At 48.3% G+C, this 23,264-nt stretch overlaps 1 protein-coding gene across 4 annotated transcripts in view; it reads right to left on the minus strand.

The window, feature by feature from the left end:
- Nucleotides 1-23,264, minus strand: part of ADAM19 (ADAM metallopeptidase domain 19) — a 98,842-nt gene continuing 75,578 nt past the window's right edge. For 3 of the 4 annotated variants that reach the window (XM_073994669.1, XM_005558386.4, XM_073994668.1), the window contains 11 exons: nucleotides 22,345-22,434; nucleotides 19,680-19,875; nucleotides 17,518-17,626; nucleotides 15,914-16,118; nucleotides 14,793-14,870; nucleotides 14,574-14,682; nucleotides 12,576-12,720; nucleotides 11,368-11,452; nucleotides 10,835-11,059; nucleotides 4,457-4,609; nucleotides 1-3,669 (listed from right to left, as the gene is read on the minus strand). In XM_073994669.1, coding sequence (XP_073850770.1) covers nucleotides 3,616-3,669; nucleotides 4,457-4,609; nucleotides 10,835-11,059; nucleotides 11,368-11,452; nucleotides 12,576-12,720; nucleotides 14,574-14,682; nucleotides 14,793-14,870; nucleotides 15,914-16,118; nucleotides 17,518-17,626; nucleotides 19,680-19,875; nucleotides 22,345-22,434 — 1,449 coding nt within the window. In that variant the 3' untranslated portion in view covers nucleotides 1-3,615. Of the gene's footprint in view, nucleotides 3,670-4,186; nucleotides 4,610-10,834; nucleotides 11,060-11,367; nucleotides 11,453-12,575; nucleotides 12,721-14,573; nucleotides 14,683-14,792; nucleotides 14,871-15,913; nucleotides 16,119-17,517; nucleotides 17,627-19,679; nucleotides 19,876-22,344; nucleotides 22,435-23,264 lie in introns of those variants that run through there. The other variant, XM_005558385.5, reaches the window with a different exon arrangement.

Genomic DNA, 23,264 nt, shown 5'->3' on the forward strand with positions numbered 1-23,264 from the left:
TAACATTGCAAATGACAAACGATTCATTTTAATTAAATACAAACAAGGAAAAAAGGCACCATGGCCCATTCAAGTATTTTGCATAGATGTACAAATATTGTAAACAATTAATAGGTGGACAAGAGAGAAGAAGATCTGTTTTCCGTGAACAATCTCCAAATAAAAAGAAAATTCACATTGCCCTGGATCCCAGACACATACGGACGCACAGTGGACGGTGTGAGAGGACGTGTGGGGGGTGACTTTGGAAGTGTGGGCTTGGATTCTACAGAACCTCTCCTTCGCAGGCTTCCCTCGGGAAGGGGACCTTTCCAGTTGGTGTTCCCATGGCTTTCTTGGGTGTCCAGCAGAGCTGTTATACACGTGGTTAACACGATGACTGACTTTGGAACTGGTCCCCAGTTTTCAAATTGCAAGTCTTCCATACCTTCTGTCAAATAGGAATAAATTAGGAAGTAGGCAGGGAGCGACTTTATTGGAAAGGCCTATTGCAGGAGGTAGTGAGGGGCTATTGCTTCATGGGGAAGGGTCTATGGCAGTACAAAAAACTCTCCAACCAGAAAATCAGCAAGTCTCAGACCTTAAGATCTGCAAGTGTCTCAGAGCTGGGGCAGAAAAGGGCTTTACTTTTATAGGGAGAAGCCAGCAAGGCAGAGAGGAACCTATGGCTAGCAGGCAGTTACAAGATGGAGCCAGGTGCCCAGGCTAAAGCTTCTACAGAGACAGGGAGATAGGGCACTAAATCCCTTGAGGTTTGTTTTAGAGATGGCTCCAAGGCCTGTAAAAAAAAAAAAAAAAATTATTGGGTTGTAAAACTAGCAGGAGGTTAATTTCACTTTTAAAAAGATTTGCCTACATCTCCATCTGCACAAAGAGCTTGTAACTCACTAACCCAAACTTAAGTTTCCCTCCTCCCCACCAACCCTGGACTTTGACCCACCCTCAGCCTGAGCCAGCAAACAGCCCCTCCCCTGGGGAAAAAAAAAGGCTGGGCACAAAGTCATTCCCTGAACATGGCTCTTTCTAGCCATGTTAATTCTTCCAATAAAAGAAAAGGCCTTTTCTGCCTGGGCTTTGAGACACTTGCAGATCTTGCCATCGGTGGGTCTGAGCCTTGTCACAATTCCCATAAGGCCCCTTCCTCTCCCCTTTGCAATATTCCCTTTCCCCTTCTGCAATCGTGCTTTGGAATAAGGTCTCTCCTTCCCTAAGCCCAGATTTATTTGTATTTGACACCTCAAAACAGCGTACTGGGCACTGGAGAGAAAAGGGGATGCACAATGGCCAGTCTTCCTCCTGGGCAGCCTTCCTCAATAGAGCCAGGAGTGAAGAAGCATCAGTAGAACTGGTTGCCGAAAGTCTATCAAATTCCAAAACATTCCACCATCTTCTAGTTCACAGTACAACTTTATGGGATGGAGGTGATAGGAAAATAATAAAACAAAACAAAAAGCAAGAAAACAACAACCCAGGCCTCTTTCTGGTGTGGTTTCAGGGAGGGTGGACTGCAGGTTCAGCCGGATCACGCAGTCATTATGACTGTGGCGCTGTCACTTCAGAGCCATCTACCTCCTGATGTGAGGGAGAAAGGCTGGAGAAGCCACGGGAACCTCTGCGAGGCATGGGGTTGGGTTTTGAGGATGTTGCTTGTTTGTTTTGCAGGGGGGTTAAGGGGGATGTTTTCACCTTTACTTTCCAGGAACCAAAGCCTTGAGGCAGAGGGTGGCACATTTAAATAAAAGATTGTCTCCTGACTTAATCAGGCCACAGGAAAGGTGGGGAATGGATCTCCGGAGCAAGGATGGCCCACGGCAGGGAGATGGGGAACCTGTATCACCGCCACCCTGAGGGAAGAGAAACTCATTTTCCTGAGATCTTTCTAAACCCAACCCAGGCTTTTCCCCCAGGGATACAGCCCGTATTTTCCACTTATTTCCAAACCCAAGAACATCCAAGAAGCACCTATTGTATGCAGAGAACTCTAAGGAGGCCCTGGAGTGGTGAATCAGAAGCTCAGCCTCAGCCTTGCAGTGAGGTTTTCAAGAGCAAACAATTGCTCATGGCAGGACAGGAGGAGGCCCCAGAAAAGCCTCAGAGGAGTGAGAGTCAAGCCAGCTCCTGTCCAGAGAACTACCCAGCACCTTTGTGGGGTGGGAGTCAATCTCCCAGAAAACATCTCCAGGCGCTTTGCAAAAACCGTCCTATCTAGCACAGCACCACGTGGCCCTCCCTCCCTGCTGCAGGGAAGACAGGAGCCCCCGCAGAGCCCCTCACCTGCTCAGAGCTCTCTTTCTGTGAGGGTCAGGTAAGGGCAGTGACCAGACAGAGAACAAAAGGCAGTGAATGACAAAAAGCTGAGCTGAGGAAGAGGCTCCCAGCTCTGACTGTTCCAGCCCAGCTGCTGCTGGCTGCCTCCTCCAGTGATCTCAGGCAGCTCCCAGAAATGGGTCCGTTCTCTGCTCAGAAGGCAACGGTCCAGCCCGAAGTCAATGACCAGCCACTAGGGCAGGCTGGCTCCCTCGTGTGTACTTTGTAAATAGCTGGGCTTCCTAAGGGGGGACCTCACTAGATTTAGCTCAGATTTACGGAGGAAGACCCCCACCCTGCTGAGGTCACAAAACACAATGAAAAATAAACATATGACCACATGGCCATGCCCCAAGTCTACTCTGGTCACACTCCTGAGAGCCAACGCGGGAAATCCAGTGGCCGACTGTGACAGAGGACTCTGACTTGTAGGTCACAAGCACCTGTTCACCAGAAGGTCAGGACTGCTGAGGGTTTGCCCACCAAAGCACCACACTTAGAAGGGGAATGAGAGGGGAAGAAAGAGAGAAAAACATGGGGCACCAGGAAAGTGCAGCAGAAAAAACAAAAAGCAACTAAAAATTATCCAGAGTCAGGAGTCGCAACCTTTGGCATCACGACTCAGAGGAAGCCCAAGCCCAGGCTCCTCTTGTTGTCTACACTGCCTATGAATAGTACCTGTCTGAGTCAGAGTGACCCGTGTGAATACGGGGATGCAGGGGTTTGGGGAGAGGTGGGAGGGGACTTGGCTTGTCACATGCAGCCATACAGCCAGAAGCCGTTCCCTCAACCAAGTCCTGGACAGAGCCACAGCAGTGGCTGGCTTGACCCTTCTTTAATCCCTAAAAGCTAAAAGGAGTGGGTAAGTACCAGCCTCTGTCCAGCCCGGGACCTCTGAGGAGAGCAGAAGCAATGGGAAGCTCTTTTGCGTGCCCTACACCCCAGGAGTGAATGGATGAGCTGGCCTGAGGGGCTTGCCAGCCTTGATCATCTCCATCAGCACCTCGAGGCTAGGAGTCTGGAGAAGAAGCTGCCATTCACCCTCCTCTCCTCTCCCCTCCCTACCTGGGGCTGTATATTGCACAAAACAACACCTAGAAGCCATTGGATCGTAGTCCCTCTGGGCTTCCAAGGAAGCCGAGGAGGCACTGAGTCAACAAGGAGATTTTTGGAGATGTGGAGGTTCCTGGAGGAGGGTGGGAGGAGATCAGAGGCGGCGGCCAGACATGCTTCTTCAGGGTTCCATGGCCATGCGTCCTCTGCAGTGTCCAGAGAGCTCAAGGAAAGGGAGAAGCCCCCTGGACAGGTCTAGATTTTCGAGCTAATCATCCCTCCAGCCCTCTGTGATCTGTATTCTGGAAACTGGGAAGAAAAAGAAGGGAGGGAGAGAGACATCAGCTTGATGCTAATCAGTGGGATCAAGGGGGAGTCATCCTCCTGATTTTACAAGAAGGGGTGGACCACCCACTGAGAACAAAGGCTTCTTGTGAAGTGCATCCGTGTGTCTGCTCACCCAGACCATCAGTCCTGCAGGGAGGGGTGTGGTGGATGCCACTGTCTCAAACTGACCAGTCACCCCTTCCTCTTTCCTTCTCTGCTAAGGCAGCAGCACAGCCCATAGTTTTCCCGGTGCCTCATGGGAATACAGGATGGTCAGCCAGCTTCTTCACCACATCCCTTTCTGACCCAACTCCCAAGACTGGCAAACTGAGACTGTCAGCCACAGAGAAGAGGTACGAGGAGGGGCCAAGTGTGCACAGCCTCCCGCAGACCAGGTGGCTTCTACTAATGCACTGCCTTGCTCTTCACAGCAACCTGATGGGGCTGGTACTACTGCCCATCATTGCCTCTGTACAAATGAGGAAAAAGACTCAAGAGGGACTTGCTCAGGGTCCCTCCGCAGGTCACGTGCAGGGGCAGGACTGAAGCCACAGCAGCTCGGGATTCTAAGCATCAACTTTCACATGAAGCCAAAACTCCACAGTCAAGCAGGCACCAAGAAACATGAATGTTTTGCCCTTGGCTTTTGTTCTGGAAGTTCAGTCCAGACCACAAGAAGCATGAATTGCTTCGTTTTCTCAACTCTACACCTGCCCCCCTGGAGCCCTCTGGTACCAGCTTTCACTTTCGGGGCTTCCCATGGACTCACCTTTGGGGCAGGTGCTGCCAAAGGCCGGGAGTGCTGAGGGCCAGCACCAGGGGTCCGCAGTGGGGATGCACCCCCTGGCCTGGGGAGGCTCCTGCGGCCTGGCACTGGGTTCGCCGGGAGTGCCTTCTGGGGCGGCCGAGGCCTGGAGAAGTCCTGGAGAGAAAGCAACAAGCCTCACTTGAAGGCCAGAGGCCTGTTTGAAAGAAAATATCCCTGCTATCTTACGGGTCAAAATCAGATAGGAAAAGGTTATATACTGTATGGTCCCCTTTAGAAAGAAACTGTATGTATAATGTGTTTATATTCTCAAGAGGAAGTCAGGAGAGCAAGCTGGCAGTATCTATTGAAAGGACAAATAACCAGTGATGATGAGCTTTTTTTCATCTGTTTGTTGGCTGCATAAATGTCTTCTTTTGAGAAGTGTCTGTTCATATCCTTCACCCACTTTTTGATAGGGTTGTTTGTTTCTTGTAAATCTGTTTAAGTTCTTTGTAGATTGGGGATATTAGCCCTTTGTCAGATGAATAGATGGCAAAAATTTTCTCCCATTCTCTAGGTTGTCTGTTCACTCTGATGATAGTTTCTCTTGCTGTGCAGAAGCTCTTTAGTTCAATCAGATCCCATTTGTCTATTTTGGCTTTTGTTGCCATTGCTTTTGGTGTTTTAGTCATGAAGTCTTTGCCCATGCCTATGTCCTCAATGGTATTGCCTAGGTTTTCTTCTAGGGTTTTTATGGTTTTAGGTATTACATTTAAGTCTTTAATCCATCTTGAATTAATTTTTGTATAAGATGAAAGGAATGGATCCAGTTTCAGCTTTCTGCATATGGCTAGCCAGTTTTCCCAGCATCATTATTAAATAGGGGGAGTCTAGAACTAGAAATACCATTTGATTCAGCAATCCCATTACTGGGTATATACCCAAAGGATTATAAATCATTCTACTATAAAGACACATGCACACGTATGTTTATTGTGGCATTATTCACAATAGCAAAGACTTGGAACCAACCCAAATGCCCATCAGTGATAAACTGGATAAAGAAAACGTAGCACATATACACCATGGAATACTATGCAGCCATAAAAAAGGATGAGTTCTGTCCTTTACAGGGACATGGATGATGCTGGAAACCATCATTCTCAGCAAAATAACACAAGAACAGAAAACCAAACACCACATGTTCTCACTCATAAGTGGGAGTTGAACATGAAATGAGAACACATGGACACAGGGAGGAGAACATTACACACCAGGGCCTGTTGGATGGTAGGGGGCTAGGGGAGTGATCACATTAGGAGAAATACCTAATGTAGATGGCGGATTGATGGGTGCAGTAAACCACCATGGCATGTGTATACCTATGTAACAAATCTGTTCCTTACAGCACTATTTGTAACAGCAAAGAAACCATAAATAAGCAAAATTTCATCAGCAGAAAAATAACTAAAATTATAAAGTGACAGATGACATAGCACTTAAAAAGAATGAAGTAGGTTGACAGGGGCTGGCGTGGGGAGATGTTCAAGAGTTGTCAGGTGGAACAAACAAGCTGGGGAGGATAGCTGACACAAAATAAGTCACCATGCTCACCACCTACTAGAAATGTCTATAAACAGAAAAAAAGGAAGGATACGGACCAAATTGAAAAGAGATTATGCTGGGATGGGGTGCAAGAGGGGAGGGATGTGGTCCAGGTGAACATTCCTTTTTTTTTTTTTTTTTTTTTTTTTTTTTGAGATGGAGTCTTGCTCTGTCCCCCGGGCTGGAGTGCAATGGCACAATCTCAGCTTACTGCAACCTCTGCCTCCCGAATTCAAACGATTCTCTTGCCTCAGCCTCCTGAGTAGTTGGGATTACAGGGGCCCACCACCATGCCTGGCTAATTTTTGTGTTTTTAGTAGAGATGGGGTTTCACCACGTTGGTCAGGCTGGTCTCGAACTCTGACCTTAGGTGATCTGCCTGCCTCAGCCTCCCAAAGTGCTGGGATTACAGGCATGAGCCACCATGCCCAGCCCTCGAACATTCCATTTTTTTTTTTTAACGAGAGCATGTATGTGTATTGCCTGTTTAGATTAAAACAAAATTTAAACAAAGAAGCAGCTACATTTTGTTCATGTTGGTTGTCTATGTGTGTGGCACATTTCATGGATTCTGTCCTTGCTGTTTACTATTACCTTCATGTTCTCACCATCTCCACAAGGCTTTGCCCTGACTACCTTATTTAAAATTACAACAGCCCCACCCTGACATTCCCTGACCTTTGTATCCTAACATATCTCTTCTTTTCTTTTCGTATCACTGCCCGCCTTCCAACATATATAATTTAGTTACTTATCAAGTTGAGTTTTACTTTCTGTCTCTCCATCCCCCTCTAGAGTTGAAGCAGGGTGGGGTCTCCATCTGTTTGGTTCACTGATACATCTTCGGCTTTCAGAACAGTGTGCCTAGCATACGGTAGGTGCTCAACATGTATTAATTGATCCATGTTTTTTTTTAGGGGGAAAGAATGATGGTGCCACCCGCAGGCCCCCAAGCTGTTGGGGTTTAAGGGGAAGCCAACTGCATAGATGGGCGTTCCAGTGCCTGCTCTCCTTGACTTCCTTCCCTTCTCGAGAGGGTTACTACCACATATCAAAGTGGACAAAAGGCAAGCATGTAGAGAGGCCAGGAATAACACAAAGAGCCGAGATTTTCCCCAAGAAGCTTCACGGCATCAGAAAGGAAAGCAAATTCTTAGGGCCAAGAAGCCATGTTCTTCAGCTCCACGTAGAAGGACAATGCAACCTGCCCCCTTCACCACCACTTTCCCCAGCCCAGAATAGCTGCCAAGTTGCAGTGGTTGCTGGAAGCCAGGATAGAGACCTTCTGGGGCAGATGACAGCTGGGTGCAGATGTCAGGTTGCAACTGGTAAAGGCTGTGCTCCCAAGGAGCTGTGCCAATGAGCCACTGAGGGGCTGGTGTTTGGGCAGGAGCCTCATCAGCATGTCAGCGCTGGGCCTCCCAGCACAGCAACCAGCCAGAGGCCACATCTGTGATGATCCGACTCAGCCCTACCAGGGCCCTCGCCCCGCACTGTTTTCCTTTTTCTAAAGCAGTAACAGTCCCTCGGCTATTCTGGCCCACGCTCCCTTCCACCACAAGGGACGGCATCTCACTCGATTAGATTGCACAAGCCTGACACGGGGCATCATCCCCTGCCAAGCCTTGTTTGCAATGGATCCTCAAGTCCTGTCTATTTTCTCTTCTGCACATTTCTTATCAGCTTCACTCCATCAGCCCTGCCTACTCCCTGCTCCGAGCTTTTACCATCTTTCTTCAGGACAACCTTTCAATCTTCTAACTAGGACACCCATTTGCTTCTAGAGTGACTTTCATTTTTTAAAACTATTTTAAAAATTCAAATATAATATACACAGAAGAAGGTGAACAAATCATAAATATACAACTAGATGAATTATCACAACGTGAATACACCAAGTAATCCTCATGCAGGTCAAACAGTAGATTAACAGCTTCAGAAGCATCTATGGGCCCCTTGCAGGAACTACACCTCCCTCCTGCCTAAAGATATCCCAAACAGCGATCAATCCTTGTCAATAGAGAATTGCATCATGTCACCACTGTCCTCTTTCTATGGAATACAGACCAAAGTCCTGACCAAGGCCATGTGGCCTAGGCATAGTTGGGCTCCTCCTGGCTTTCCAGCCTCATCTCATAGCTCCTTGGGCCCCAAGAACACAAAACTTTAAGTTCCTTCAACCCGCAGGGCCCTCTCCCATGACAGAGCCTCCCTACTAGTGGGTCCTGGGACCAGGAAAGCTCCTTCGTCACTTGCCCTCACAGCCTGGTTAAGTCCTGTTCCTCCTTCATGTCTCAGCTCAAATGTCACCTCCTCAGGGAAACCTTCCTGGATTTCCCAGACTAGGTCAAATCCCCTTGTTACTCTTCTGAGCACCCTGAGCCTCTCCTTCTCAGCACGTATCGCTGTTGCAGTGACACGTATCCTGCAGTCGCTGTCCCAGCAGAATGCGAGCTCCTGGAGGCAAAGCTGCCATCTGCCTTCCTCGTCATCCCCTGGCCCAGAGTGCAGGTGCATAAGCCGGTTGAGAATAGCAGAACTGAAGAAGTGCTGAGGTTTCATCCATCACTTCTCCAGGGCGTCCATGTCCCCCAGCTAGGAAGTGGGGAATCTCTGATGGCAGACTGGAGACTGTGAGTGGCCCCAGGGCAGGAGGCTGTCTCGCTCAGCTGGGTGAGACCTGGGTTCAAGTCCTAGCTCCTCCACTCACAACTGCGCAATGTCGGGCAAGTCCCTTCAACCCCGTGAGGCCCGGCAACCTCCAAGAGAAATGAGGGCTGCGGCAACTCCCTTCTTGGAATGGCTGTGAGAAGGCAGGTGGCAGCCCAATGTCATCACAGCAACCCCCACTCGGAGCAGCTGCCTCCCACTGTTCGCTTGTAGAGAGACCCCCAACTGGGCCCTGGGGCCCAGGAGAAGCTGTACTCGGGAGCTAGCTGTGTTCTGGGGCACCTGCCACTGGCTGGGCAGCTTCCTGCACCCGGGACTCCTGCCAGCAGCCCCAGAAACGCAGGCGCAGGGTACACGCAGCCTCCACCACTTAACACACAGCTGGGTCCCCACTGTCCTTGACCCCTCCTGACCTAGGGCTCAGCACCTCGGGGTGACAGGGGTGAGGCTGGCCCCGTGTTCTCTGAACACGCCTCTAGTGTGGGTTTTTCGGAACAATAGTCTGAGTGGACTGCTAGTCCGACCCACTCCCTCCTCCCTCCGCCGGCACCCCTGCTCTCCCGTAACCCCAAGTCTCTACACGCCTGCTTTCTCCCTTTCTTTCATCTCTCTGTTAGGGACTGAACTGTGCACTCATCACTTAAAAAAAAAAATCATATGCTGAACCCCTAACCCTGAGTACCTCAGAATGTGGCCGTATTTAGAGATAAGGTCTTTAAAAAGGTGATTAGGGTAGAATGAGGCCACCTAATCCAATCTGGTGTTCTCATAAGAAGAGGACAGTTGGCCACGCAGAGACACCAGGGAGGCAGGAGTGCATAGGAAAGGCCACGTGAGAACTCAGCAAGAGGGCGGCCACCTGCAAGCCACTGAGAGACGCTTCAGAAGTCAACCCTGCCAGCACCTTGACCTTGGACTCCTAGCCTCCAGAACTGTGAGAAAATAGGTGTCTGTTTTGAAGTCAGCCAGTGTGCAGTACTCTGTTAGAGCACCCCCAGCACACGACTACACTCTCCACCTCTCCTCTCTCCACTCCTCCCCTCTCTTGCTTTTTTCCTTTCTTCCTTCCCTCTCTCTCCTTGTCAATCTTCCCTCTCTCTTTCTGCACGGATTTCTCCATTCTACCGCGGCCCCACACAAAAGGAAGGGGAGAGCAGCTGTTTCACAGCAGAGAAACAGAATGGATGCCCTCAGCTCTCCCAAGCTGTCCCACTGCCACACATCCTAAGGACCCTCCAAAGCCTGCAGCCAACCCCAGAGTCCTTAGGGTCAGAGACAGCTTGGGTTGCATGGACCCCTCTGGACCACACCCGAGGAAAGGAAAGCAGTCTCAGTTGAGAGGTCACCCCCAAAACACACAGGCCAGTTCCGGAAGGCAACCCGCCCAGCCGCCACCCAGGAAACACCTGTGTCTGCACGGGGGGATCTCCTGCAGAAGGTGTGGTCGGAGCCATCAGAGCACACACACGCAGTGGGAACAGGCTGCTGGGCAGGCTCTGCTTCCATGAGCACCAGGCCTGGGGGCAGAGAATCTGGACCCCACTCTCACCTCCCAGAGGCACCTGCCCCTTGGGATGGGCAAGGCATCAGGGCACATCCCTGGGTAAGACTTTCCAATCAGTAGAAGGTACCAACAGGTACAATTTGGTGGGAAGTGTACTCTGGTGAGAAAAATACAGTCCCATCAGCCTCAGACTTGAGGAATCAGAGTAGGCTTCCCGGGAGAAGCGGCATCTAGGAGCAGATCTGAGGACGAGCAGGAGCTGGCCCCGCCAAGGCAGAAGGAGTGTATCAGGCAGAACAAGCAGCATTGGCAAAGACCTAGCAGGCAGATGAGCATGGGGAACTGACAGAAGTTCATTTGGGGTGGAAGGTGGGTAGTGGCTTGTCATAAAATAGGCCAATCCGGGAGAAAATGTCACGTGGTTTAGGAGCTGCCTGGAGAGTCTGTTTCCCCACGTTAATTGCTCTAACCCGCTGTGCGCCCCCCGTATTGACCGAATTGCAGAAAAGGCAGTCAGCTCATGACCCCACAAGTTTCACCTTCCCCACCTTTGCCATTACCCAGTGAAAGTGGCCTTAAAAGCAATGTTCCCAGCCCAAGGCTGCTGACAATCCACTTACCTGGGAAAGGATGCAGTTTGGTGCGGGGGGAATTGGCCGGCTTGGAGGAGGCCTCCTGGATGACTCCGTCCTCTCTATTTGAGACCCGGGCCCTGGGGAGTTCCTGGCGGCTCTGCTCAGGTGTGCTGGCAGTGGTGCAGGTGGGGACCCACCACGCAGATAATCTGGGGGGGGCCGGGGAGGAGGCTGGGAGGGCTTCCGCAGGATTTCAGGAGTGTTGATTACCTGTATGCACAAGTCAAGGAACACCTGAGACAAGAAATCACTCGGGCTGCCCTTGTGTGTCTCTTTGAGATAAACCAGAGCCCAAAGGGAGAACAGACACACCCATCTATCAACCGCCCGAGGATCCCAGAGGTCAGATGCAACCTTTAAAGTCATTAGGGGAAGTCAGAACCAAATAACATGTCTCTCCAGCCAATAAAAGGGCTTTTATTACCAATCCATGGGCCCATAGAGGCTCTTAGAAAAATACAGCATGACCGTGAGGGATAAAGGAAAAGTAGCCAAGTTCAGTGGTGCAAAGCTCTTACCTTTCGCTTGCCCTGGGGCGTCTGCAGCTTGAAAGTTGGGTTGGCATGACCAGTCCCGCTGTTCTGAGACACCCTGAAGGGACAACTAGAAACAAGAAATGGGGGAGGAGAAGAAAGGGGCAGATGTTCAGCAGGGGACAGTGGCTGAGTTCCCTTTGACGCAAGCAGGGCCAGCAAGCAGCTAAATCTTCCCCAAGTCTGCTCTGGAGGGAGTGGGATTGGTCTTCTCAAACCACATCTTCCTAAGTAGGGAAACGTGTGGCCAATGGAGAACTCTCAAGGAAACAGAGTTGGCCTTATACAAAGCAGAGCTCTCTCCACACCTTCTCTTCACCCTTTTAAGATCCTTCCCCTCTGAGGAGACACAAGGGTGTCACAAGCCATCAACCAATCCCAATCAGGCACAGACCCACAGACCCTAGGACTTAAAATCCCCTCCAGAACAAGCATTATTTAATAGGTGATTCAGAGACTGTACATCTTCCATATCCAAAATAATAAATCACTTTTTAAATGGACACCAAAAGCGAGCAGGAGTAGCTATTCTTATATCAGATGAAACAAACTTTAAAGCAACAGTGGTTAAAAAGACAAAGAGGGGGCCAGGCATGGTGGCTCACGCCTGTAATCCCAGCACTTTAGGAGGCCGAAGCGGGCAGATCACCTGAGGTCAGGAGTTTGAGACCAGCCTGGCCAACATGGTGAAACCCCATCTCTACTAAAATACAAAAAATTAGCTGGGTATGGTGGCGCGCACCTCTAGTCTCAGCTACTCAAGAGGCTGAGGCAGGAGAATCGCTTGAACCCAGGAGACAGAGGTTGCAGTGAACCAAGATTGCGCCACTGCATTCCAGCCTGGGCAACAAGAGCGAAACTTCATCTCGAAAATAAATAAATAAAATAACATGGGGAACAAATCAAGTAGATAAAGATGGCAAATAGATTTTATTTTATATTTCAGCTTGATTTGGTTGGGGATATTCTGCTGAGAAGAACTCAGGAGTGATGACCAGAATCAGTAGAGTACTTATAATAAGATCAACTAGGAATGCCTGTCACAGTCACAGCAGGGGAGAGGGCAGCGTGTTCCTTGCATTTGTCTTCCCTGAATTAGACCCACTGTCACCAACACTTTTGCTAAGTACCATTTATGGAGACCTTTGTGACCCATAAATTGACCCTGAGTCCTCCATGGAACCCTGTCATACCAGAACTGTTGCCTCAGCTTGGAAGGGAGAGCTGAGGGCTTGAGTTGGCCTAGTTTGTTGTTCTGTCTGCAGCAGTAGTACATCAGCATGAGGACCGCCAGCACGAAGATGGCCACCAACACTCCAGCTACCACAGGACCCACACCTTCCAGAAACAGAACCCAAGTGGGAGATTTAGAAGCTGTCAGGGCTACAGCAGATTTCAAAATAAGTATTCCTGCTTCTTCTTCAGGCATTTGATTTGCATTTAATTTGTATTACTTACTTTAACTTATAAATTATAATTAAAAGCACACATTATGGGCCAGGCACAGTGGCTCACGCCTGTAATCCCAGCACTTTGGGAGGCCATGGTGAGCGAATCACAAAGTCAAGAGGTCAAGACCATCCTGGCCAACATGGTGAAACCTCATCTCTACTAAAAATACAAAAATTAGCTGGGCGTGGTGGCACTCGCTTGTAGTCCCAGCTACTCAGGAGGCTGAGGCAAGAGAATCGCTTGAACCTGGGAGGCGGAGGTTGCAGTGAGCAGAGATTGTGCCACTGCACTCCAGCTGGCAACAGAGTGAGACTCCGTCTCAAAAAAAAACCACACACATTATGTACCACTGGGAAATCACTAATGTTAGCTCAAAGAGCCAAGTCAACTTGTTTTGCACAGACTCTACAGTACAAAGCTTCTATAGCCACTTCTACTTAATTGAAGAGGTCCCTTTTCAGGCAAGCAGTTCAAGCTCTGTTACAATTTGCCACTAGTTTTTAGCCTGAATCATGATTTTCCTGAACACAAAGGAACCAACACAAAATACAAAAAGACTTGGCCAGGCGTGCTGGCTCATGCTTTGAGAGCTTTGAGAGGCTGAGGTGGGCAGATCACTTGAGGTCAGGTGTTCGAGACCAGCCTGGCCAACATTGTGAAATCCTGTCTCTACTAAAAATACAAAAATTATCCAGATGTGGTGGCAGGCACCTGTAATCCCAGCTACTCAGGTGGCTGAAGCAGAAGAATCGCTTGAACCCGGGAGGCGGAGGTTGCAGTGAGTCGTGATCACACCACTGTACTCCAGCCAGGGTGACAGAGCAAGACTCCCGAGTAGCTGGGACTACAGGCGCCCGCCACCACACCTGACTAATTTTTTGTATTTTTAGTAGAGACAGGGTTTCACGTGTTAGCCAGGATGGTCTCGATCTCCTAACCTTGTGATCCACCTGCCTCAGCCTCCCAAAGTGCTGGGATTATAGGCATGAGCTACCGCGCCCTACCCAAAAAAAAAAAAAAAAAAAAAAGAACAAAGAAGCAAAAAGACTCAGACAGATTTAAGACTAGAACTCTCACCCATAATCCATAACTTAACATTTGGTTTCATCAAAACTACCCCAATATTCTCTCAAGTGGTTAATGTAAATATACAGAATATATTTGTACTAACAAAATACTGCTTTTATCAGTTTTACATATTGGGATTTCTTCCTTGAAAGATTTTGGTGCTTTTTTTTTTTAAGTTCTTTGTTATTATTATTTTTTTAAATCTTTAGAAACCACAGTGCTAGAATCCTTGAGAGATCCACTAAAATACTACAAAACTTTTCTGAGAGTCTGGTTCCCCATTTTAACTTGTGTCCATTAGAGGAAATGTAAACTACCATAATGTGTGCCAGGTTCATGATGATTTTTAAGTGCCCAAAAAGAAATATTCACCACGTTCCCTAAAAAGAATGGGAACATTCAATGACCTACAGTCTCTCTTACTCTCACTCTACTAAGCAGACTCCCCCTCCTCAGTAGAAACGATGGGAGAAGAGAGACTGAACCGTGACCCCACACCACACTACGGGCAGTCGCTCCTCTCTCTTGGTCTCTCTTTATCCTGATTTCCTCTCTGCAAAATCAGGACAATGAAGCTGACTCAGTGTGGATGCTCTGCAACATGCCACCTGCCCCTGAAACCCGCTCTTCTCACAAAAGCGGGCAGTGGCCCCAGCAGGGCTGGCACTCACTCTCAGGGGGCATGGGCCCACTGTCGATGCTGCCCCCGTGCCCCGGTGTGTTGCAGAAGGGCGGGGCCCAGCCCGGCAGGCAGTGGCAATTCTGGTTGTTGTTACAGACCTGGAGTGAAGAAAGGGTAGAGGCATCAGCACCCCAGAGAGCATCACCACCCACAGGGCCTGCCCTCATGACGTCCCCATGACACAAAGAAGCCAGAACCCAGCACGCACCCCATGGCCATTGCACTTCTTCCCACAGCCTTCAGTTTCAAAGAAGGAGGTGTTCCTGCACTGCCCCTCGAAGCAAATCTGCACAGGGAGAAAATAGAATGATCAGTGCAGTGGGAGGTACGCTGGTTGGGAGTTAGGAGGCAAGATTTTGCACTTGGAACATATGAGGACCCATGGCCCGGCCTGGTGGCTCACGCCCGTAATCCCAGCACTTTGGGAGGCCAAGGTGGGTGGATCACCTGTGGTCAGGAGTTCGAGACCAGACTGGCCAACATGGTGAAACTCTGTCTCTACTAAAAATACAAAAATCAGCTAGGCCTGGTGGCCTGTGCCTGTAATCCCAGCTACTCGGGAGGCTGAGGCAGGAGAATTGCTTGAGTCCAGGAGACAGAGGTTGCAGTGAGCTGAGATTGTACCACTGCACTCCAGCCTGGGTGACATAGCAAGACTCCATCTCAAAAAAAAAAAAAAAAAAAATTATGAGGACCCAAAAAGGCAGCCCACTTCAGGTAACTATCAAAGTGAAAAATGGAAAACAGCCCACAAACGCTAAGGACAGGACAATAGTCAGCTAAATTCTGCTATTACTTTTGTGATTAGGGAGAAAACAAATACATTGTTAAAGTATCACATTTAACAATATAATATTATAGGACTATTATGTTGATTATGTTAATTACTTGTCATTAATATGTATCAATTTTAACATTATGTTTAAAAATAATGATGGTGACAGTATTCTGTGCCAGGTGCTATGCTAAATGCTTCATGTTTTTCATAGTTTCATTATCAGAATCGACTCTACGGGATAGTTGCTATCATTTTGCTCAGGCTTCCCTAACTCCTAGTCCATTTTTAATTCCCATGATAATTAGCGATGAGAATGAAAGTGGCACTAGCTAGGTGACCTAAGTGCTTTACCGGGATGATTTTCTTTAATCCTTCTGACAATTCTCTGGGGTGGGCGCCTGCTGTCGCTATACACGCTTCATGAAGGGAGCCACCGAGGCTCAGAGGTTGGGGAGGTGGCATCTGAGCCCAGGCATCCTTCCCTCAAAGCTCACTTCTCAATCACTCTGCTCTGCAGCCGGCTCCTAGGTGAGCTGGGGGAAGGGACTCACATGGTTGTAGCCACACTTGGTTCCGGTCATCACCAGCCCTGGGTCCAGCATATCACCCTCCTCCTCAGGACCTCGGTAGACGTGGGTGCCCCGGCACTGGATCTGCCTCCCATTCATGATGATAGTGGTGTCGATGGGCACCGCGTTGGACTCCAGGGGCCGGGCCTCGGAGCTCTGACACTGGATCTTCCCACACTTCGCATCTCTGGGCACAAGAGACAGAGAGGGAAGGAGGTGGAATCAGAGCAGAGGAAAAGCTGGAGCACCAGAGAGCTTCAGCCTTTCCTGACCAAGACAGCGGGCTTGTGTGGGGTGGGGCAAAGGTTTAGGGCAGTCATGTGCTTTGGAGACTCACCAGGAGAGACTCCATGTGGACTGACACCAAGGGAAGAGAACAGGCTCCTTGACCCTGAGCAAATCCAGACCAGAGAACTGGCCTCGAAAAGTCCTTAACTCCAAGAACAGCCACCTGAGCTGAGCAATCTTTCCCTTTTTGCTCCTTATACCGCCATCCACCCAGGAGCTCCAGCCAGAAATCTGGGGTCATCTCCAATTCCCCATTCTCCCTCAGTCCTGGGCTCAAGCCATTTTCAAACCCTATCCATCTTCCCTCCTATAGATCTACCTTAATTCACACTGCCCCACTCCCCTTACCTGGTCTGCAGAAGACTGATTTCCCTGCCTCCAGTCTGCCCCATAGGAGTCGAATTTCCACACTGCTCTCAAGCTAAAGTCCAAACTCCCCTAGCCATGCATTTGAGGCTTTTCATGACCTGGTCCATGCTAAACTATCCAGGCTAATTTCTCAGCAGACCTTCTCCTTCGCATCCCAACATTATACTTTAACTGTATCAAACTGTTCTCAATTCTTTCAACTGCCAGTTTTTCTCCATTCATCTCTCTTCCTGGATCACTCTCCTATGCACCAGTACCACTCTCCACCCTGTTCACCTAGGTAACTGCTCCAGATCTCAGTGTAGGTATAACTTCCTTTGGGAAACCACTCTGACACACTAAGATGGGTTGGATGGCTCTCTCCACACTCCCATTATCATACTGTATTGTTAATTACAAGTTCCATGCACTCAGCACTGTATCTTGCACATGGTAAATCTTCGATAGATAGTAGATAGTTGGTAAATCTTCAATAGATACTAGATGGATAGATGGATGGATGGATGGATGGATGGATAGATGGATGGATGGATGGGTAGACAGATGAGTGGATGGTTGGTTGGAATGAATGATGAATAAACGAATGAATTAGTGAATTAATGAATGAGGAGTTATTCAAATTAGGGCACGATTAGAATTTTGCAGAAATGACCCAAAAGGGCTGATTACCTGCCCTACTGTAAGATGGTCCCCAAAGGAAGCCTGATCAGCTTTCTAGGAAGCATTGCCACCCACACCCTCCTCTGACTTCCTTAGAGATGAATAGTGCACTGTCAAACAGGGGGCCGAGAAAAGATGACTGACTTCAACTGATTGACGTAAAGGTGCAGCTCTGGGGCCAGTCACGCTGCTAAGCTGGGCAGCAGTGAGGACAGAGTAGAAACTGCTTGTTCATCCTCATTTCATGGGGCCTGCCCTTTGGTCATCACCTTGTGTTGCACTTCCTGTGTTCACCATTCATGTCCTTTCCACAGTTTCCAAAGGTGTCTCCTGCCACATTCACCTTCTCGAAGCAGAGGTCAGGGGCAGGTCGGGCTCCTGGGTGGGCAAGCAACATCTGTCAGTATATTCGTCTGTCAGAAGTCCCCAAGAGCAAAGGTATCTTTGGTAAAGTAGTGAAGTTAAGAATATTTTCTAGGAGGGAATATTCAGCCTCTTCTTCCTGTTCCCCCCACCCCAGGTTATTCCATCCCCATATTCTCATCAAGATCTACTCAGAGAATAATGTTTTATATAAATTCTTTTTTTTTTTCAGATGAATTCTCACTCTGTCACCTAAGTTGGAATGCAGTGGCACAATCACGGCTCATTGCATCCTCTGCCTCTTGGGTTCAAGCAATTCTCTGCCTCAGCCTCCTGAGTAGCTGGGATTACAAGCACCTGCCACCACGACTGGCTAATTTTTGTATTTATTTATTTATTTTTTTTTTGTAGAAATGGGGTTTCACCATCTTGGCCAGGCTGGTCTTGAACTCCTGACCTCGTGATTCCCCTGCCTCGGCCTCCCAAAGTGCTGGGATTACAGGCGTGAGCCACCACACCTGGCCTGTTTTATATGAATTCTTCCTACCTTACTGAGGATTTATATTTGTGTGTGGGGAGGATTGCATGCTAAGCCTGCTCTCTAATGAAGAAGCCATGTTCCATTTCAAGATTTTAAAAAATAGGTCAAACATGCATAATATTGTAAAGATATACATATGGCTTGGAAAATTTTTCTTGTAGTCATCTAGTTCCTACTTCTCTACATCCTGGAGGAATAGCACTTATTAACAGTATATTTTCTAAAGAGACTTACATCTCTAATTTCTATATCTCCTAGGTATAATTCTGTGTGTATCTTCTAGAGATAATTTATCTAATAAAGAATGGAAGCATTTTCTTTTTTTTTTTTTTTTTGAGACAGAGTCTCACTCTGTCGCCCAGGCTGGAGTGCAGTGGCACGATCTTAGCTCACTGCAACCTCTGCCTCCCAGGTTCAAGTGATTCTCCTATCTTAGCCTCTCGAGTAGCTGGGATTACAGGTGTCCACCACCACACCTGGCTAATTTTTGTATTTTTAGCAGTTACAGGGTTTCACCATGTTGGCCAGGCTGGTCTTGAACTCCTGACCTCAGGTGATCCACCTGCCTCGGCCTCCCAAAGTACTGGGATTATAGGCAAGAGCCACTGTCCCCGGCCTTTTTTTTTTTTTTTTTTTTTTTTGAGATGGTACGTCACTCTGTCACTTGGGCTGGAGTCCTAGAGTGGAGTGGCTCACTGCAGCCTCAAACTCCTGGGCTCAAACCATCCTCCCACCTCAGCCTCCTGAGTAGCTGGGATTACAGGTGCCAGCCACCAAATCTGGCTTGAAAGCAGATTTTGTTCACTGTTCTACACCTTGCAATTTCCACTTTGTTTTTTGTGGAAGATGATTTTATTCAGTAAATATGGGCCTGCCTCCTTATTTAGCCATAAAGCATTGCATTATATGAATGTACCATAATTAATTTAATTGGTCCCTACTGAAAGACATATAGGTTGTTGTTGCTATGGCTAACAATGGTGCAGTAAACATCATAGTAAATATATCCTCACATACATGTGCAAGTGTTAGCTGCATTTCTAAGTATATCTCCGAATTGCTTTCCATAGTGGTTGTATCTACCTGTTTCTTCACACCCTCCACAACGCTCCATCATTATTATTGTTATTACATCATTATCTTAACTTCAGTCTTTGCAATCTGATATATGAAAAATCTCACCTCATCATAATTATACTTTGCTTTCCCTCAGTATGACTGAGGTTAAACGTCTTTTCATAGCTTTAAGGGCCGTTTGCATTTGCTTCTCTGTCTCCATCCTCTGCTCATTTTGCTTTTGGATTACTCTTATTCGTTTGTCCACTCTGAGAAATAAAAGCATCCAGGTTCCAGGAAGGAACACTGTCCTCTGGTTCTCCTTGAACATCTACCCTGAGTCAAGGGGATGAAAGAGGCAGTATCTAGAGGCGCCATTTGAAGCCAAGATTCCAAACTACCCTGAGGGCCAGGGGAGCTGGCTGGGAAGTGGCGGGCTGGGGAGAGCCATTCTCCCCAGGAGAGCCTTACCGGGTCCCCACAGCTGCTGGCACTGCTCCTGGTAGGTGAGGCACATGCCGTTGTAGCAGTAGGCCTGGCCGCCCTCACAGGGGGTACCATCCATCTGGTAGAAGTTGGTGGGGCAGTGGGGAGACTTGCCCGTACAGAACTCCGGGAGGTCACACTGCCGGGCCTGCTCGCGGCACAGGGTCCCAGGAGCCAGCAGCTGAGCCAAGGAACGAGAAGAAAACACAATCAATCTCCTCCCCATCCTCAACCCTATTGCCCAAGGGCTCATAAGGATCACTCTCATAGAACAGAATTTTCCATTACCATGATTTTACAGCACTTTTTACATGACCTCATTAGCCCAAACCATCTTCAGCCTTCTCATGTGAATACTGACAGAATTTCAAGGTGTTTTCACAAATGCTAACTCACTTTCTCTTCATGGAAGCCTTAAGAAGGAAGCAAGAAACAATACCTATACAATAATTTACAGTTTCCTACACGCTTTAGTAATAGCAGCTACTTTTCTGCAGCTCCCACGTAAGTATCCAGTACAAATATGACTTCATTTAGTTTTCATGACAGTCCTGTGTAATATAATTATCCCTTCTGCAGAAGATAAAATCTGTAGGCTTAAAGAGGTTACATGATGCATCCAAAGACTCATAGTAAGTGGCAGAGGAGCCAGGCCCACTAACACACACACACATACACACACACACACACACACACACCCCTAGCATTCACATAACACCGGAGTTTACAAAGCACCTCAGCAATAATCCGTCCCCACTGTGGAACCAGGCACTGGGCTGACTGTGTGACATACATGTATCTCGTGGGAGCCTCACAGTTTCCATGGGATAGATACTGCTATTTGCCCCACTTTGCAGATGAAAAGTTGATCAACAGCACACCTGGGGCAACGGGCGAAGAGTCTTACAGCGTCCCTGGGTAGTCGGTGTTACTAATACCCTTCCCATTTTACAAATAAAGAACCTAGGCTCAGAGAGGTAATAGGTTGCCCCAAGTCACACAGCCAGGGTTTGAAGTCAGTCTCGGACACCAGGGAATCCTTTCTGAGGCTCAAACTGAAATTCTTGTGTGGAATGAAGGGGTCCACTCCATGCCTATGCTTAGGTCTTGGGCCAAAACTGGAAGAACTTGACCCAGCACAGCCTCCCTGGGGGATGCACAGCCAAACCAGAGGCCATGCAAATTCCGAGAGCCAGGCAAGGAAACCTGTGACGGAGAACAGACCCCCTCCCCTGCTCCTGGGCCACTCCTCCCACCCACAGGGTCCTCCCAGGAGAGAAGGCAGACAGGCTTCTCCACTGGCCACTCTCAGGCTGAGACGGAGCCAGCCGAGCAGCATGCTGAGAGTGGATGCCCCGTTGCAAGTGTGGGCAGGGTGGTGTATGCAGGAGGAGGCTGCAGGACACACCTCTGCCACCCAGAGGCAGGTGGAGACAAAGAGGACCCGCCCCAGAGCCAGCCTGCCTGGGCACAAATCCCCGTTCCTTAACCAGCAGGGGGGCCTTGGGCACCTGCTGTGTGACCTGTGTGTGCTCACTCACCCACAACTCAGGATAATAACCCACTCATGGGTGATTCAACATGAGTTAGAATGAAGTACGTGAATGGTATCTGGCCCCTAACGAGTACTCAGCAAGTGCTGGACAGAAGCCGAGGCCCACAGTTCCTGCCTAAAATGTTGGGGCCAGATGCGGTTCAGCCTTTTCAGATTTAGAAAGCAGATATTGTAATGCATAGGTACATATGTACGTGTGTGTACATATATAATTACACGTGTGTGTGTATATATATGGATATGAATAATTACATATGTCTGCATATATAACTACATATGTATATTACACAACCCCCCGGCAAGGCCGGGGATAACACCTTCTGATCAAACATATTAATATTTCTATAATGCAATATAAATATTCACTTTAGGAGTGACTTTTTTAAAAAAAGACTACAATTCGTCTCATGTCAATTCAGGTCAAGTTTTGCCACCAAATGTGTTTACATTTTTTTTTCCAGCTTTTAGAACTCTCTTAACTTCAGAATTGTGCAAGAGAGATTGTGGTTCTACAGTAACACTAGCAGTAATAGACGATTTATCTCCCACATCAGTATTAGGAATGTGGGCACCAGAGTCAGGGAAAGCTGGATTCAGTCCCTTCCTGACTGCCTGATTCCAGATAAACCTCTTATCCCCTATAAGCCCTAGTTTCCACATCTTAAAATGAGGATAATCGCATCTATTTTATGGGGTTTTTGTGAGGAGAGAATGAGATAAGGCACATAAAATTCTCAGCACAGTGCCTGGCATCTACTGAGAGGTTCATCAATGTCAATACCAATTATGATAATTATTATTGTTTATGAGCTCAGTAAAATCAAGTCCACTCTCTCCGGACGCTTCTTTGAAAAAGAAAAAAAACTACCATTTCCCAAGAGGCGCCACCCTCCTCTGGGATGGTCTGAATTCATGAGGCCCAGTATAGGAACAGTAAATTTTATTCAAGGTGCCTTTCCTGCTCCATGTTTCTGAAACTCTGTTGCCATCACTCCCCCAGGATGGAGGCAAATCCCAGCCAGCCACCCCAGCAGAGCAGTCCTGGTGTCTCACTGCCAGGCCAGGGCCCAAGGCACGGAGGAAAGGGCCACTTACCTTACACTGGTGGCAGCAGGAGCCATGAGCACACTCCGCCCCTGGCCTCAGGGTGCAATTAGAGGCATTGCAGCAGGGGTTGTTACATTCCTGGGGAGGCAGTGGGGTGGATGTGAGTTGGGGAGGGCCTTCACCACCCCCAACATTTTCCCCACTCTTGCCCACACACCCCTGGAACCCCAGCTCTCTAGCAACTCTCTCTCTGTTTTTTTTTTTGTTTTTTTTTTTTTGAGATGGAGTCTCACTCTGTCACCCAGGCTGCAGTGCAGTGATGCAATATATCTTGGCTCACTGCAACCTCTGCTTCCTGGGTTCAAGCGATTCTCCTGCCTCAGTCTCCGAAGTAACTGGGACCACAGGCGCACGCCACCATGCCTGGCTAATTTTTGTATTTTCAGTAGAGATTGGGTTTCGTCATGTTGGCCAGGCTGGTTTCAAACTCCTGACCTCAAGTGATCCGCCTGCCTCGGCCTCCCAAAGTGCTGGGATTATAGGCATGAGCCACCGCACCTGGCCTAGAAACTTTTGACCTCAAAAATCATGTGACAGTTTTGTCACTAAGCTAATGTGTACTTATCACAAGAACCATATATATGCACAATCATTAGTAACATGACTTGGACACAGCTACATCTTTTTTTGAGACAGTCTGCAACCTTCTCCTCCTGGGTTCAAGCAATTCTCATGCCACAGCCTCCCAAGTAGCAGGGACCACAGGCACACGCCACCATGCCCGGCTAGGACACAGCTACATTTTGAGTATGAATATTTTCCCAGGCATTTTCTACACACATACATATATATTTATACTTACCTTACAAAATCATAGTATCCACAGTGCTTTTTACTTAATATAACATGCATATTTCTCCCTGTAACCATGTATTCTTCTAAAATTGACTTTTTAGCATAGTACATGG

The sequence above is a fragment of the Macaca fascicularis genome, chromosome 6, assembly GCF_037993035.2.
Source record: "Macaca fascicularis isolate 582-1 chromosome 6, T2T-MFA8v1.1".
NCBI lineage: Eukaryota > Metazoa > Chordata > Mammalia > Primates > Cercopithecidae > Macaca > Macaca fascicularis.